General features: G+C 33.6%; 1 protein-coding gene across 3 annotated transcripts in view; it reads left to right on the top strand.

Annotated features, from left to right (window-relative positions):
* Positions 1 to 18051, top strand: part of GRM1 (glutamate metabotropic receptor 1) — a 433745-nt gene that overhangs the window by 388393 nt on the left and 27301 nt on the right. For all 3 annotated transcript variants that reach the window (XM_031937657.1, XM_031937660.1, XM_031937659.1), the window contains exons 7-8: positions 6441 to 6567; positions 15085 to 16015. In XM_031937657.1, coding sequence (XP_031793517.1) covers positions 6441 to 6567; positions 15085 to 16015 — 1058 coding nt within the window. The remainder of the gene's footprint in view (positions 1 to 6440; positions 6568 to 15084; positions 16016 to 18051) is intronic.

Raw genomic sequence — 18051 nt, 5'->3', positions numbered from 1 at the left:
CTTTCCACACAAATTAAGTCTGATCTAACCAACTGGAAAAAATATTAAATGCTCTTGGATAGAACGAGCAAATATAATAAAGATGACAATGACAATACTACCTAAACTATTTATTTACCGCCATACCAATCAGACTCCCAGAAAACTATTTTAATGACCTAGAAAAAATAACAACAAAGTTCATATGGAAAAACAAAAGGTCAAGAATTTCAAGGGAATTAATAAAAAAAAAAATCAAATGAAGGTGCCCTAGCTGTACCAGATCTAAAATTATATTATAAAGCAGTTGTTACCAAAATCATTTAGATTAGTTGATCAATGGAATGAGTTAGATTCAAAGGATAAAACAGTCAATAATTTTAATAATCTAATGTTTGACAAACCCAAAGACCCCAGTTTTTGGGATAAGAAATCACTATTTAACAAAAAGTGCTAGGAAAATTGGAAATTAGTATGGCAGAAACTAGGCATTGATCCACACTTAACGCCACACACCAAGATAAGGTCAAAATGGTTTCATGACCTAGGCATAAAGAATGAAATTATAAATAAATTGGAAGAGCATGGGATAGTTTACCTCTCAGACCTGTGGAAGGAATTTATGACCAAAGAAGAACTAGAAATCATTATTGATCACAAAATAGAAATTTTTATTATATCAAATTGAAAAGTTTTTGTACAAACAAAACTAATGCAGACAAGATAGAAGGGAAGCAATAAACAGGGAAAACATTTTTACAGTCAAAGGTTTTGATAAAGGCCTCATTTCCAAAATATATAATTGACTCTAATTTATAAGAAATCAAGCCATTCTCCAGTTGATAAATGGTCAAAGGATATGAACAGATAATTCTCAGATGAAGAAATTGAAACTATTTCTAGCCATATGAAAAAATGCTCCAAGTCATTATTAATCAGAGAAATGCAAATTAAGACAACTGAGATACCACTACACACCTGTCATTAAGCCTAAACTGTCTCTTTGCAACTTCTTGTCATCACTCCTATATTTGCTAAACATAATAAAATCAAATCTTCCCTACAGTAAAAAAAAAAAAAAAAATCCATTAAATACTTAAAGATAGACTCTTTCCTTTTCCAAGAGAAATGTTCTTTTCAACTACTACTTATATGACATGGACTAAAACCCTTGGCAATCCTGGGCACCCTCTCCTGAACACTACAGTTTATCTTAACAGATAAATTAAGTTGTGGTCACCAGGACTAAACACAATTCTCTGGATGAGACCTAATCAAAGCAAGGACTATCTCTTCTCCATTCCTGGAAACAGTGCTTCTCTTAATGGAATCCAACTCACATTATTTTTCTCATCTGCCAGATCACACTATTAATTCACTTTAAACTTATAGAATAATAAAATCTCTGGGTTTCTTTTTCAGAACAAAGGCACTCTAAACATGCCTTACCCATTTTAAATTTGTTAAGTTGATTTTCTTGTGCCCAATTATAGGATTTTATATTTATTACTATTGAATTTTATTTGATTTGATTCATAGAATCCTGAAGTCATCTGGTATGTTAGTTATCCCTCATAGCGTGGTGTCATCTAAAAACTCAAAGAGAATACCATTTATGCTTTTATCTAAGTCTGTCTATCTTTATCTGTAAAGATGTTAACCAGAACAGGGCCCAAGACAAATTCCCAGGATTCCCATCATACTTACATCAAACTACTTCTTGAGTGAAGTCATCCAACAAATTCTGAATTCATCTAATAGGGTTATCATCAAATTCAATTCTATTCCCCAAAAGTAACTTGTGAAATATTTTATCCAAAATTTTTGCTATAACCTGGATAAAACATGTTGTTGTTTAAGAATATCAGACTCTTTATGACCCCTTTTAGGGATTCCTTGGCAAAGAACTGGAGTGGTTTACCATTTCCTTCTTCTGCTCATTTTACAGATTAGGAAACTGAGGAAACTTGCTCAGGGATCACACAGCTAGTGAGTTTATGAGGTCAGATTTGAACTCAGGAAAATGACTTTTTCTGATTCCAAACACATTGCTCCATCTACTACACCACTTAAGTGGTAGAAGCACCTAGGTGCTTCATTATTCTGATAATCTTAATAGTTTAACATTCCTGTTTTTAAAAATGAAATTAAATTAATCTGGGACAATCCATTCTTTTTTAAATAAATTTTAAGACAATCAGAAGTAAGAAACTTGCCCAACATCACATGGCTACTAAGTGATGAGAATCTGAGATTTGAATTCAGATCCTCCTAACTCCAGGGCAACCAATATCTTTTTTTTTTTTCTTTTCTTTTATTATAGCTTTTTTTTATTTTCAAAATATATTCCTGCATAATTTTTCAACATTAACCTTTACAAAACCTTGTGTTCCAAATTTTCCTCCCTTTCCCCCACCCCCTCCTCTAGATGCCAGGTAATCCAATATATGTTAAACATGTTAAAATATGTTAAATCCAATATATATACACATATTTATACAGTTATCTTGCTGCACAAGAAAAATCAAATCAAAAAGGGGAAAAATGAGAAAGAAAACAAAATGGAAGCAAACAACAAAAAAAGTGAAAATGCTATGTTGTGATATATATTCAGTTCCCATAGTCCTCTCTCTGAGTGTAGATGGCTCTCTTCATTATAAGATCATTGGAACTTGTCTCAATCATATTATTGTTGAAAAGAGCCACTTCCATCAGAATTGATCTTCATATAATATTGCTGTGTAGTTGTTTCTCTTCATCATTGCACAAGTGGAACTGGTTTGAATCATCTCAATAGTGAAGAGAGATATATCTGTCAGAACTGTGAAGAGAGACAACTACAACCAGAGAGAACCATGGGAACAGAGTGTGGAACACAACATAGCATTCTCACTCTCTCTGTTGTTATTTACTTGCATTTTGTTTTCTTTCTCAGTTTTTCTCTTTCTTCCATCTTGATTTGATTTTTCTTGTGCAATAAGATAACTGTATAAATATGTATACATATATTGGATTCTTACATGTATTTCAACATATTTAACATGTATTGGACTACCTGCCAGCTAGGGGAGGGAGTGGAGGGAAGGAGGGGAAAATTTGGAACAAAAGGTTATGCAAGGGTCAATGTTGGAAAAATTACTCATGCATATGATTTGTAAATAAAAAGCTTTAATAAAAAAAGAACAATAATATTCCATAACACTCATATACCATAACTTATTCAGCCATTCTCCAACTAATAGGCATCCACTCAGTTTCCAGTTTCTTGACAGTACAAAAAAGGTTGCCCCAAAAATTTTTGCAAATTTTTTACTCCTTTCACTCCTTTATGAACTCTTTGGGATATATGCCCAGTAGAAACATTGCTGGATCAAAGGGTATGCACAGTTTGATAGCCCGTTGGGCATAGTTTCAAATTGCTCTCCACAATGGTTGGATCCATTTACAATTCCACCAACAATGTATCAGTGTCCCAGTTTTCCCACATTACCTCCAACATTCATCATCATCTTTTCCTGTCATCTTAGCCAATCTGACAGGTATGTAGTGCTACCTCAGAGTTATCTTAATTTGTATTTGTCTGATGAATAGTGATTTAGAGGACCTTTCCATATGATTAGAAATTGTTTCAATTTTTTCATCTGTAAATTGTTCATATCCTTTGACCATTTATCAATTGGAGAATGAATGGCTTGAATTCTTATAAATTTGAGTCAGTTCTATATATAGATATAGATATAGATATATACATATATATATATATATTTAGAAATGAGGCCTTTTTCAGAACCCTTGAATATAAAAAATATTTTCCCAGTGTATTGCTTTCTTTCTAATCTTATCTACATTGGTTTTGTTTGTACAAATACTTTTTAACTTAATATAATCAAAATTATATATTTTGTGTCCAGTATTAAGCTTCCATTATTCTTTGGCCACAAATTTCTTCCTTCTTCATAGATCTGAGAGGTAAACTATTCTTTGTTCTTCTAATTTGCTTATAATATCACTCTTTATGTCTAAATCATGAACCCATTTCAACCTTATCTTGGTATATGGTGTTAGATGTGGTTCAATACCTAGTTTCTGCCAAACCAATTTTCAATTTTTCCAGCAGTTTTTGTCAAATAGTGAGTTCTTATCTCAAAAGCTGGGGTCTTTGAGTTTGTCAAATACTAGATTACTATAGTCATTAATGATTTTATTCTATGAATCTAATCTATTCCACTGATCAACTACTCTGTTTTTTAGCCAGTGCCAAATGGTGCTATTGCAATATCTACCACACTACATAGATTCCCCTGCCTTGATCCATTCTTAATTAAGCTTGCTGGTTTTTTGTAATCACCATCTTTCTTTCTTGATAGTCATCAACTATCTCTTTAATCATACAGTCTATGATTTTTCCAGGTTCAAATTCAAGCTCACTGACCTTTACTTTAGAAATGTTATTCTCTTCTATTTTTAAAAAATTATAATTAGATCTTCTCCAAATCATGTGGTAACTCTTCTCTTTTCAATGACCTCTCAAATATCACAATAGTAGCTCTGTAATTCCATTGACCAGTTCTCTCAGGTCCCAAGAATCTAGTTTAGCTGTAAATAATATGAATTCAACTAAGGTTAACTAGTTGTTCTCCTATCCACACTTCACTTATCTTTTCATCATCTCCCTATTAGCAATTTTTCTTCTGTCATCTTTAGAGCAATAGTCATTCTATTTGGCAGAACCAAAACTAAGCAAAATAAGGAAGAAACATCTGATTTCTTTCTGTTTTCAGTTTCATCATCCTCTCGATCCCCAAGCAGGGATTCAATTCCTTTTATGATTGTCCTCTTCCAATTTTGCTTTTAAAAAAAAGGCAATAGCCTTTAGCTTCCTTCACTAACCTCAGCTCATTGGAAATATTAGCATTTTTGACTCTACTGTTACAGGACTATAATGAACCCTTATATTCATCTTCTATTACCTCATCTTGTTTCTATGCATTTCTATATAAACAAACTAATATGGTTGGCCAATTCCCTATACATTTATAGGAGGCTTTTCATATAAGTATTATTTTTCTTCCTAGCACTGGCACATAGGAACTTAATAAATATTAATTGATTGATTCTTCATTGAAATTGTTTCCCTTTGTTTTCAGAATGCCATTCTTGAGTTTCTCTCATCCTTCCTGAACTGATTTACTTTCTAACAGTTTTATTACATCAGATTCTACCTACATTTCTTCTGAACCAACTGAAATCTGCTTTTCCAAAATCAACAGTGTATATCAAGCTATGCTTGGATTTTTCTCTTTTTCTATTACAATATCTAAGAATAAATCATTCCATTTTCTAGAATGCCTATAATTTTCACCTAGCAATCAACTCTTCTCTGTTAGTAATAATGAGATCCAAAATGGAATTACCCTTTATTGGTTCCCCCCTTTGTGAAGGATAAAATTTTCTTGAAGGTAAATCAAAAAGTCATTTTGTGTTAAGTTGAGTTATTAGGAAAGACTGAATTAATATGGTGACTAGCTAGCTGGGGGTGAAGTAATCATTCTGAGAGGTCTTTTAACCTTCTGAGTTTTAGTTTCCTCATCTGTAAAAACAAGGAGAATGGAAAAGGAAAATGACAAAAGCAAAGAAGGATGGCCCCCCAGTGTCCCTTCTAGCTTTAGATGTATTATTCTATGTTTTAGGTAAAATGTGATAAAGCTGCACACATACACTCACACATGTGTGTGCGTGTGCATACATACAACACACACATACATACAAACACACACACACATTCACTTTTGGAAAGCTAAAGAAAGACATGAACAAATAGAAAAGTCCTCAAGTATAATGCTGAGGAGTTTAGAGTTTATTGGAAATGGAAAAGGGGAGAACTGAAATTCCTTGACCAAGAAAGTAGAGTCATCCCAGCCATTATGTGCAGGAAGAATTTGGGGAGATAGAAAGATTTCAGGCAAATTACACAGATAGAATTATCTTGGAATAATTTAATAAAAGTATGATCTTTAGGAAAGGGATGGTGACAAAATGAAAGTTATATAAAATTATATAAAGATCATTGTATAGAAAGAATCAGACATTCTTAGTAATGGATATATCTGTGAAGAAGGGATAATCAAATTAGAATTTTATTTCTAAGGCCCCATTGTTCTTTCCACTGTACCTTTCTACTATCTACTCTGTCTCTGAATAAAGTTCTACTTGTGAATTGTCTAGGTTTAGGCAGAAACATTCAGATAATTATTAGAAACATACAATAACTAAAGAGACCCTTTCACATGAATCCTGTATGCATTGTACCCTATATCTTTTGATGTTTACCCAAAGAGGGAAATGTTCTTCAAATAAGTTTCTGGTTCACCTGAAACAATACAAGCCTGAGTGAAAGCACTGGCATCATAATTATAATTATAAATAATTAGCTTTCTGAAAGAAGAATCTTGATGTTTTAGGTTATTCGGAAAGGGGAGGTGAGCTGCTGCTGGATCTGCACAGCATGCAAGGAGAATGAATATGTGCAAGATGAATTCACCTGCAAAGCTTGTGATCTTGGATGGTGGCCAAACAAAGACCTCACTGGTAGGACCTTTTTCATTTATATGAACTGTCTTCCCTCAAAGAGTTCTGAGTTGTTTTCACCTACTATGCTAGATCCATTTTTCACATATTTATAAGGAATATATTCTTTTATACAAGCTTTTCCATGTTTATTTCTAGCACTTGAACACTTGAGTGCATATTTCATAGTACAATAATTCCAAGACTAGTTGAATATCATACAAGAATACTAACACTATTTTTAAAGGAATAAACTGATAATCCTGTATAGTATTGGGAATAGAGGGATCAACTTGACCCAAAATAAAAGTGAATCACTTCTACATGTTTCATAAAGAGATTTTATAGTACTTTATGTTATTGGTATTTCTAGACATGTCCATATTACTTCTGTGCCGAAGAACTTATTGCTTGACCCTGGAGAATGGGAGAGAAAATGTATGATCCTCCCTTTCTTTGCAGAAGTGGAATACTCTGAGAGTGGAATATTGCCTCTATTAAACATGACTGATGTGTTGATTGGTTCTGCTGAATTTTTCTCTTTCCTTTAAAAATTTTGTTATTTAAATTTGTTTAAAAAGAAATTTGCAAATATATATATATATATATATATGTATGTATTTTCTTTTTACAAAGGATAGCTCCCTAGTAGAAGAAATAGGAGAGAAATATTCAGAAATGATGGTAATATTATGACAAAAGATATCAATGAAATTAAAATTTTAAAATGTTAAGTTCCTAAAGGGCAGGATTCATGTTATTTACTTTGCTTTTTTAGAATACTTAGTAAAGTACAAAAGCAAAGATAAATGCAATGTTCAATCCTACTATTAATCATCATAACACAAGGGTAAAATATGCTAAAAATTTTTTTTACATTATCTAATACAAAATCAAACATTGAAGTTAGGTTAGAATTTATTTAAGTTAGGTTAGTTAGTTAGGTTAGTTAGTTAGGTTTATTTAGTTAGGTTAGAATTTATTTAAGAAATATAGCAAATAATACATAATACACATTTTCATTTTCATGTATAATATTCCTATTCAGTTATGCTCAATATATGGAAATGCTCATTTTATTTGGTTTTAAGTTCAGAATAAAAGGGGGGAAAACAACACAACATATTGTGGAATTGGAAAGTGAGATTTTACAAAAAGAAGCCACAAAGATCCCTTTGCTCAAATGGCAACCTAACAGGAAGAATCTTCATTCTCATGAATAAATTTTATTGTTCCTTTTGCAAATCAGACATATTACTTTTCTATCAAGTGCAACCATATGAAATTTCTGATTGATGTTCATTAAAAGAAAAATAACCACAGTTCTGCTACTAAATGTGATAAGAATATATTTGATCTTTTTATTCTTAGAAGTATATGATAAGTAAATATTATTTTGTTTTTCTAAGGATATTAACTACTCTAACCATTTTTATTTTTATTTTTTTTCTTAAAAGTTTTTAATTTTCAAAAGATATGCATGGATAATTTTTCAACATTAACCCTGCAAAGCCTTGTGTTCCAATTTTTCCCCCTTCCCTACATTCCCTCCCTTAAATAGCAAGTAAGCCAATATATTTCTAATCTTTAAAAAAAATAAAAATGGAATCTAGTATGATAATAATATGTGTCAGTATATGTTTTAGATTGTGACTTGAATTTTTGGATTGGAAATAAGTGACTCTTGGAATATATGCTCAGAAGATTTCACAAATTCTTATGGTTTCATTTTTTCCAGACAATACATATGTAGAATATAAGATTCTGCCATGATCATAATTTTTGATTCCCCCCCCCCAAAGGAAAAATATTATAAAAAGAGGGAATGTATTTATTAAGGTAAAATGAAACTTTAAAATCTTCCCTCAAATGTTGCCCACACACACATATAACAAAATCAAAAAAGATTCATGACCATAGAGATAAATTTTGTTTTCAGAAGTCTGCCAATTATCAATAGCAATTGAGGCTTACAAAAGGAAGAAATATATTGACAGAGGAGCTCATTAGTGTAATGAAAGCTATTTTGTTCAAAATCCAAATAAAAGAAAGTTTCACTAATAGAGTTCGAGGCTTTGCCTTTCTTTGTGTTCCCAGCACTTAGCATAGTATCTGGCACATGCTACTTTTATTCAGTTATTTTTATTTTTATTTTTTAAATTATTATAGCTTTTTATTTACAAAACACATGCATGGGTAATTTTTCAACACTGATTCTTGCAAAACCTTCTGTTCCAACTTTTCCCCTCTTTCCCTCCACTCCCTCCCCTAGTTACCAGGTAGTCCAATACATGTTAAATATGTTAAAGTATAGGTTAAATACAATAACCTATACAAAAGTATAGGTTAAATAGGTTATGTATACATAATTATATAGTTATCTTGCTGCATAAGAAAACTCAGATTTAGAAAGAGGGTAAAAATAACCTGAGAAGAAAAGCAAAAATGCAAGCAGACAATAAACAAAAGGAGTGGAAATGCTATGTTGTGGTCCATACTCATTTCCCATAGTTCTTTCACTGGGTGTAGCTGGTTCTTTTCATTTATTCAGTTATTTTTAAATGATGTCCAATTCTTTGTGCACCAGTTCATTTTACAGATGAGGAAACTGGGGCAAACAAGGTAGAAGGATTTGTCCAGAGTCACATAGCCAGGAAGAATCTGAGATCATATTTGAACTCACAAAGATGAGTCTTCCTAACTTCAGATCCAGAACTCTACCCTCACCTGACACATAGTAGGCACTTAATAAATGTTCATTGACTTATCTCCAGATGTTCTTCTCTGCACAATACTCTGTGTTGATTGAATGAAACCTTAGAACACAACAGGGATTCCTCAAAGGAATTGTTACTCTTTTACATCAGAAAAACAAAATGGGAAAAACATTGTTCAGATTATGACATCATGTTTATAAATATGCTCTCACACACATATACACTCTCACACACACATATACACTCTCACACATATAATCTAAGACAAGTTTGACATATGGACAATGAACTGAAACAAGAATGGATTAATAATAGAACACTCTCCACTATTCTAAACTTCACCATCTTGGAAAAAACATGTTTTTTGGCATTCTATCATTCATAGCCATATAGCAAAAACATAGGTTTTTCCTCATAGATATATGGCTATGAATGATAGAATGTTATAATCTCAGAAGAATCAAAATTGCAAGTGAACCACAGGGCAATAGAAGATTGCATTGAAATCATTCCTTAATTGATAAATGGTAAAGGATATGAATAAGAAGTTTTCAGAGAAAGAAACCAAAGCTATAAATTGCCAAATTTTTTTTAAAAAAGCTTTAAGTCACTAATAAATGGAGAAATGCAAATTGAAGTAACTATGAGGTACCACCTCATACCCATCAGAGGGGCTAAGATTGAAAAAAGAAAAATGATAAATGCTGGTAGAGATGTGAAAAAATGGATACACATTAGTGTGTACTATTGGTGGATTGAAATAATCCAATCATTATGGGAAACAATTTGCAACTATGCTCAAAACTATGCTATTAAACTATACATACTCTTTTTACGTAGTAATATTGCTATGAAGCCTATATCCCTAGGAAATCAAAGAAAAAGCAAAGAGACCCCTATTTCCAAAAATATTTATAGATTCTTTTTTGTGACAGTAAAGAATTGGAAACCAACCATCAATTGGGGAATGGGTGAACAAATTGTAGTATATTATTGTGATGGAATGCTATTGTGCTTTAAGAAAAAGTTTTGCTCTGAAGAAAAAACAGAGGAGCCTTGTATGAATTGATTAAAAATGAAGTGAGCAGAGCCAGGAATATAGTCTACATAAAAAGAATCATATTGTAAAGATAATAAATATGGAAGAGCATACTTAATACCTTTGATCAATATAGTGATCCACCACAATTCCAAAGGCCTCATGATAAAACATGCTATCTACTTCCAGAGAGAGAACTGATCGACTCTTAATGCATATTGAAACTTATTTTTTACTTTATTTTTCTTGCTTTTTTTAGGAACATGGCTAATGCAGCAATTTGTTTTACATGAATATACACATTTGAAATAGTTTTTTTTATCTTTCTTGACTTCTTGTTTTGTGGGGGAAGGGGTAGAGGGAATGAGAGAATTTAGAGATGAAAAAAAGAATAAAAAAATCTCTGTTTTTAAAAAAGAGAAAAGAAAGATTCAGTAAGTAGGCTGCTACATATTTCTAATGAAAATTCAGAAAAAAGTGACTCAAAAGATATTATGAAGGCATGAATGGCAAGAGATGAATATGGCATGGCCTTGTAGAAGTAGTGAGTGATAACAGAGAACTTGAATGATGAGCCCTCTTATACATGAAATATATATATATATGACATATATAATGACATATATGTGTATCTATATATGTGTGCACATGTTTTTAAACAAATAAAAGTCCTTAGCACATTGGATGAGTCCTCTAGAGATGCTCTATGGAAAGTTAAAGGCAAGAATCATAGTAGATGCTACAGATGGATTGCAATTTTTACTAGGGAAAGGAAACTCAGACTCATGAAATTATGTGTTCATTAGAATCCTGAAGAAAATTTCTAATCTGGATTTCCACCAATATTTGAGCAAATTATTAATAAACCACTATATTTAAAACTTTAAGTTAGCTTGCAAAATGGGAAATTGATAGATACAAAAAACCGGAAATATTTAAAATATTACATAATTTACAGTGGCATATTTTTATCAAATGCCAATTAATAAATCTATCAACAAGAATTTGTTAAGTACCTAATATATGCCATGTACTTGCTAGAATCTAGGGATAAAAAAATGGAACACTTCCAGACTTCTTGCCTTCTATGAAGAAACTCTTTTTTTTTTTTTTTTTTGGATCAAGAGTTAAACTGAATTTTATTGGAAGAAAATAAGCATAATTTTTAAAAATGATTTATTAGCTTATGTTGTAATAAACTTTTCTCATCACTTGATCACATAGTTGTACTCACATGTCTAAAGAAGAAAATTTGTTTTTTAACGAATTCATAAACCACTTTGGAACACTTTTGTATTTTGACTATGAAGATAATTGTTATATGTCTAATTATAAAGATTTTTGAAGCTGTTAATGAAATAGGATTCTCAAACCTTTTTTTTTTCCTTTATGTGAGAACTACATATTTTAATTCAGTTTTTAAATATCACACTATATTTCTTGCAAAAAACTTTATAATCATTTTCATGTTCCATATAAAGACATGTGATACATAAACATAAGTCTGTTCTGTAATGAAATGGTGCTAAAATTTAGTTTAAATATTCATAGGAATTCAACTGAGTGCAATCCAATACTACTCACTTCTTAAAATGGGTCACACACCATAAGGGAACTTCTCAAAATGACAAACTCTATCAGAAAGATTCTCAGGAAAAAAAACTCTTAAAAATTCTTTAGATCTAATATGTTTTCTCCAATACAAACTATGCTTGAACCCATTTCAGTAGCTATTCAGTCATTTAGAATGGGGGATGCAACAGGTTTTTATATAAATAAATCTTTTATAGAAATATTGTATAAATATAACACAATATCTTAATGTGTATTTACTATACATATATGTGGGTTTGTACATATTATACATGCATATTGTTTTACATATATGTTTAACATGAATTTATTTTAGTTTTTAATTTTTATATATTAATATATTCTGAATATATAATATGTATAACATAATAAATAATCATATATAATATGTATAACATAATAATATATATTAGAGAGAGAGTTTGAATGTCATGAAGCTTCCTATTTGTGTGTGTATTTACATATGTGTGTGTTTTCTAACTTCATATTATTATAATTGGCCCAGGCTTTTGCCTTGGATTCATACTTAACTTCTCCTCCCTCACCTCATATTCAATCAGTTTCAAGACTTGCCAATTCTACCTTCACCACATTTCTAGCATCTGTCCTTTTCTCTCTACTAACATGCATATGTCCCAGTTCAGGTTCTCTTCAACTCTATCCTGGATCACTATCATTATTATTAATTGGAATTCCTTCTTCTAGCCTCTTCCCTCTATAATGTTTCTTCTGCCAAAATCCTCTTCTTTTAAAGTATAAGCCTATACATAATAATTTCCCTATGCAAAAACGTCCAATGGTTTTCAGTTAACTTGAATATAAAATACAAACTTCTTGAACTTTTATTTTAGATGGCACAGTGGATAGAGCACCAGGGACCTGAAATAAGGAACACCTGAGTTTGAATCCAGCCTCAGACACTTAATAGCTGTGTGGCCTGAGCAAAGCATTTAACTCTCTGATTTTGCCTTGGATTTCTACACTATAAAATGAGTTTGAAATGGAAATGGCAAACCATTCCAGGATCTTTGCCAAGAAAACCCCAAATGAGATCAAGAAGAGTCAGACACAACTGGAATAATTCTACAACAACAACAAAAAAATATGTTTTCAACATATTTCCAGCTTTATTTCACTTTATTCTATTTTAGATTTTTTTTTATTACCAACAAACTGAACTGTTAGCAGTTTCCTAAAATTAATGCTTGGGATGCCCTTTGAGCACAACTCTATTTTCTAAATCCTTATCTTTCTTCTAGGATTAACCTCCTCTCTGAGACTTTCCCTGATCCCCACAATTATCAGTTTTCTTCTATTCCCCAAATTACATTTTAGTCACTTATCTATATGTATGGAATTTTCTCAATGGAATATAAGCTCCTAAGGGTCAGAAACAAATACTGAGCCTCTGCTTTCTTTGGCACAGGAGACTCCTGAGTGGGAAAACTCTACCAAAAAGTTCTCATCCCTCTACCAAAGTTGTAGAGTTTCCTTGAGCATTGAGACGTTCCATCACTTAGCCTAAGGTTACACACTATGTATCTGATTTTTAGTTTGAAGTTTACATTTGCAGTAGAATTTTGCCACTATCTCAGAAAAAAAATGAATCTTTAATCTCATTGCATACACCAAGGACACGACTAAGTTCAGCACACGAACTCAGAAATATTCTATGTCAAAGCTTGCCTCAGACACTTACTACTTCTATGATCTGGCCAATAACATCCTTTAACTTCTGTCTGTCTCTGTTTCCCCATCTGTAAAATCAGGATAGTAATAGCAGTTGTGTCTCAAAATTGTTGTGAGGAACAAATAAGCTAACATATTTAAAATGCTTTGCAAACTTTAAAGCACCATATAAATACTAGTTGTTACTGTTATCATCATTATTCCTCTAATTTCTCCACTTTTCTAATACATTTTCATATCCCACCATAGAACCAAGTCTAAGATCTCCCTAGGTACCTCATTAGTGAAAGCAAAAGAGCCACATAATTTTCTTGTATTTAAAAGAAAAGGTATTTCTCCATTATAATCATCACCATCCTCCTCCTCATCACTGATCATTCTTCATTGAATGAAAATGACTTAAGGACAATGTAGAATCACTTAAAACACTGTGAAATCAGTTTGCACTTAGTTGATTATAGGGAAAGAACAAAATATTCTTCAATTAGTTATGGTAAGCTTTTGCTGTATATTATATTTCAGGGATGTGATTTGAAAGGAGAGCAAAAGTGTCTATCAGAATCTATATAAAAATTCATTTGATAATGATGCATTAATGTAATAAAATCAAGAATTATGATGAAATATCTATCTAGGAAGTTGCTGACTTTCTTCCTCACTGGTTCCTATTAGTCTTTGATTCTTTTCTCTTCCTTTTCTTCCTTTCCTTCCTTTCCTTCCTTCCTTTCCTCTTTCCTTTCCTTCCCTTCCTTCCTTCCTTTCCTTTCCTTCCCTTCCTTCCTTCCTTCCTCCCCTCCTTCCTTTCCTTCCTTCCTTTCTTCCTTCCTTCCTTCCTTCCTTCCTTCCTTCCTTCCTTCCTTCCTTCCTTCCTTCCTTCCTTTCTTTTCCTTCCCTTCCTTTCTTCCTTCCTTTCTTCCTTCCCTTCCTTCCTTCCTTCCTTCCTTCCTTCCTTCCTTCCTTCCTTCCTTCCTTCCTTCCTTCCTTCCTTCCTTCCTTCCTTCCTTCCTTCCTTCCTTCCTTCCTTCCTTCCTTCCTTCCTTTCCTTCCTTCCTTCCCTCCTTCCTTCCCTTCCCTCATTCCTTCCCTTCCTTCCTTTCCTTCCTTCCCTTCCTTCCTTCCTTCCTTCCTTCCTTTCCTTTTCCTTCCTTCCTTCCTTCCTTTTCCCTTCCCTTCCTTCCTTCCTTCCTTTTTTCCTTCCCTCCTTCCTTCCCTCCCTTCTTTCCTTCCTTCCTTCCTTCTTTCCCTTCTTTCCTTCCCTCCTTCCTTCCCTTCTTCTTTCTTCTTCCTTCTTTCCTCCACCTCCCCCTCTTTCCTTCCTTCCTCCCCTCCTTCCCTCCTTCCTTTCTTCCTTCCTTCCTTCCTTCCTTCCTTCCTTCCTTCCTTCCTTCCTTCCTTCCTTCCTTCCTTTCTTTTCCTTCCCTTCCTTTCTTCCTTCCTTCCTTCCTTCCCTTCCTTCCTTCCTTCCTTCCTTCCTTCTCTCCCTCTCCTTTTTACATACAGGCTGTGAACCTATTACTGTTCGCTATCTTCAGTGGAGCAACATAGAGTCTATTGTAGCTGTGGTGTTCTCTTGCCTGGGCATTCTGGTCACCTTGTTTGTCACTCTCATCTTTGTGCTATATCGAGACACTCCCGTGGTCAAATCCTCCAGCCGAGAGCTTTGTTACATCATTCTAGCTGGCATTTTCCTTGGCTACGTGTGCCCCTTCACCCTCATCGCCAAGCCTACTATCACATCATGCTACCTCCAGCGCCTCCTGGTTGGACTCTCCTCTGCCATGTGCTACTCTGCTTTGGTGACCAAAACCAACCGTATTGCACGAATTCTAGCTGGGAGCAAGAAGAAAATATGCACTAGGAAGCCCCGATTCATGAGCGCCTGGGCCCAAGTGATCATTGCCTCTATCCTGATTAGTGTGCAGCTGACATTGGTGGTGACCCTGATTGTCATGGAGCCCCCCATGCCTATCCTGTCTTACCCCAGCATCAAGGAAGTCTACTTGATCTGCAACACCAGCAACCTGGGGGTGGTGGCCCCAGTGGGCTACAACGGACTCCTCATCATGAGCTGTACCTACTATGCCTTCAAGACCCGAAATGTGCCCGCTAACTTCAATGAGGCAAAGTACATTGCTTTCACCATGTATACCACCTGCATCATCTGGCTGGCTTTTGTGCCCATCTACTTTGGAAGCAACTACAAGATTATCACTACCTGCTTTGCTGTGAGCCTCAGTGTGACAGTAGCGCTGGGATGCATGTTCACACCCAAGATGTACATCATCATCGCGAAGCCTGAGAGGAACGTCCGCAGTGCCTTCACCACCTCAGATGTGGTACGCATGCACGTCGGCGATGGCAAGCTGCCCTGCCGGTCCAATACTTTCCTTAGCATTTTCCGGAGAAAGAAGCCCGGGGCAGGGAATGCAAAGTGAGTTATTTGATCTGGGTTGTTCTCTCTCTCTCTCTCTCTGTCTGTCTCTGTCTCTGTCTCTGTCTCCCTTTCTCCCTCCTTTTCTCCCTCCCTCTCTCCCTTCCTTCCTTCCTTCCTTCTTTCCTTCCTTCTTTCTTTCCTTTCTTCCTTCTTTCCTTCTTTTCTTCCTTCCTTCTTTTCTCCCTTCTTCCTTCCTTCCTTCCTTCTTTTCTTTCTCTCTCCTGCTCTTCCTGTCTTTCTCTCTCTTTCTTTCCTTTTTCTTTCTCTCTTTATTCATTCCTTCTTTTCTTCTTTCCTTTTTTCTTTCCTTCTTTTCCTTCCTTCCTTCTTTCTTTTCTTCCTTTCTCCTATTCTTTCTTCCTTCTTTCCTCTTCCCTCCCCTTCCCTCTTCTTTTCTCTCTCCCCTCCCCTCTCCTCTCCTCCTCCTTTCTCTCTTTCCCCTCATATGTTTTCATTATTCCTTCCTACCTCCCCCCTCCCCTATTTCCTTTTATTGTGCTATTTTTATCTTTCTCATTTTCTCACCTTCTACCAGTCTTGTGATTCATTTATTTTTCTATTTCTATGAAAAGCCAGGAACACAAAACAGTTATCAGCGAAGTATCTTTAAGATTTCTTTATTCTTAGCCAAAAGTTATGACTGGAACTTTATTAGTAGCTTATATGTTGTTCTTTGTAGATACATATATATATGTAGATAATACAAAGAGTAAATGTATCTACAAAGAACAACATATAAGCTACTTATAAAGATACTCTTTGTATCTCAGATTCATCACCTGTTAAGCTAAACTCTGAGTTCCCTTCTAAGCTTAAATCAATAATGCTATAATTCTTTATACATTTAGCAAAAATTCAATAAGCTTTGTGGAACATGAATATAGTGGGACCTCAGGTCATAGTAGTCTGGATGTGAAATCATAACTGGTAGGTCTTATTTCTTGTCCAGGCCAACTTTCAGGATATTTCTTATATGAAGTTTGTCCGTCTAGAGCTTTGAGCTATCATTGTGAGTCTCAGCAGGCAGTGAATGAAGATAGACAAACTAAACAGAAAAAAAAGGAGATACTTTATATTTCAACAATACCATTAATCCAAGTGACTTAACTTTTGTGACAAGTATTAATTATTTAATGGAGTCTTCTTGACTATCTGATCACTTTTCAGTTTTATTATTTTCACAACTAAAAAAAGTTTCTTTAAAGATATTCCTGTCTTACTGAATTATCTGTGTTATTAGCAACATAATAATAATAGTAATAATAATAATACTTTTTATATGCCATTTTAAAGTTTGTAAAGCACTTTATCAACAGCATCTTATTTTTATGCATATAACGATCCTTTTAGTTATCATTATTCCTATGTTACAGATGAAGAAACTAGGTTAAAGGAACTGTCTGGGATTCCATAGCTAGTAAGGATCTGAGGAAGTATTTGAACTGAGATCTTCCTGATCCCAGGTCTAGCTCTCTATCCCTTTATACTAGCTAGTTCCCTGGGTTAAAACTAAAAAGCAAAGAAGGAACATGAAATGTGATATCTCCATCTTGGGACTCCATAAAAACACTGATGTTTTGTTTCTTTCTCTCTTCTTACCCACACCATTAAGGGTTTAATATGCCCTTCCATGGCCTTGTAAAAATACAGGGTTCTACTTTCATTTTCTTTTGCTCAAAAGTCTATGCACACATTTATATTTTTCATCTCTGGCTTACTCCACAATAAAGTCAAAGTTCTTATGACTTTTATAGATTTTAGAATAAAAGATATACTTTAATTTATAACATAAATTTGAAAATTATAGAAGAGAATTGATTTCTCTAATCTTATATTTAATTTCACTTTTTAATATAAAGGACTCTTCAGGAACATCCAGAAGCTTGCACAGTTCCCTGTAACATATTAGTTCTTTTGAACTGAATTAAGTCCCTCAGATTTGTCCAAGACTTTATATACTTTTCAAATCATTTCCACACACAGTTTTTCATTTGGATTGAAGAGGGATACAGGTTGTTTTTTTTTTTAACCAC

The sequence above is a fragment of the Sarcophilus harrisii genome, chromosome 4 (assembly GCF_902635505.1).
Source record: "Sarcophilus harrisii chromosome 4, mSarHar1.11, whole genome shotgun sequence".
Classification (NCBI taxonomy): domain Eukaryota; kingdom Metazoa; phylum Chordata; class Mammalia; order Dasyuromorphia; family Dasyuridae; genus Sarcophilus; species Sarcophilus harrisii.
Note: the sequence above shows the minus strand (reverse complement) of the source record. Positions and strands in the feature narration are given on the sequence as shown.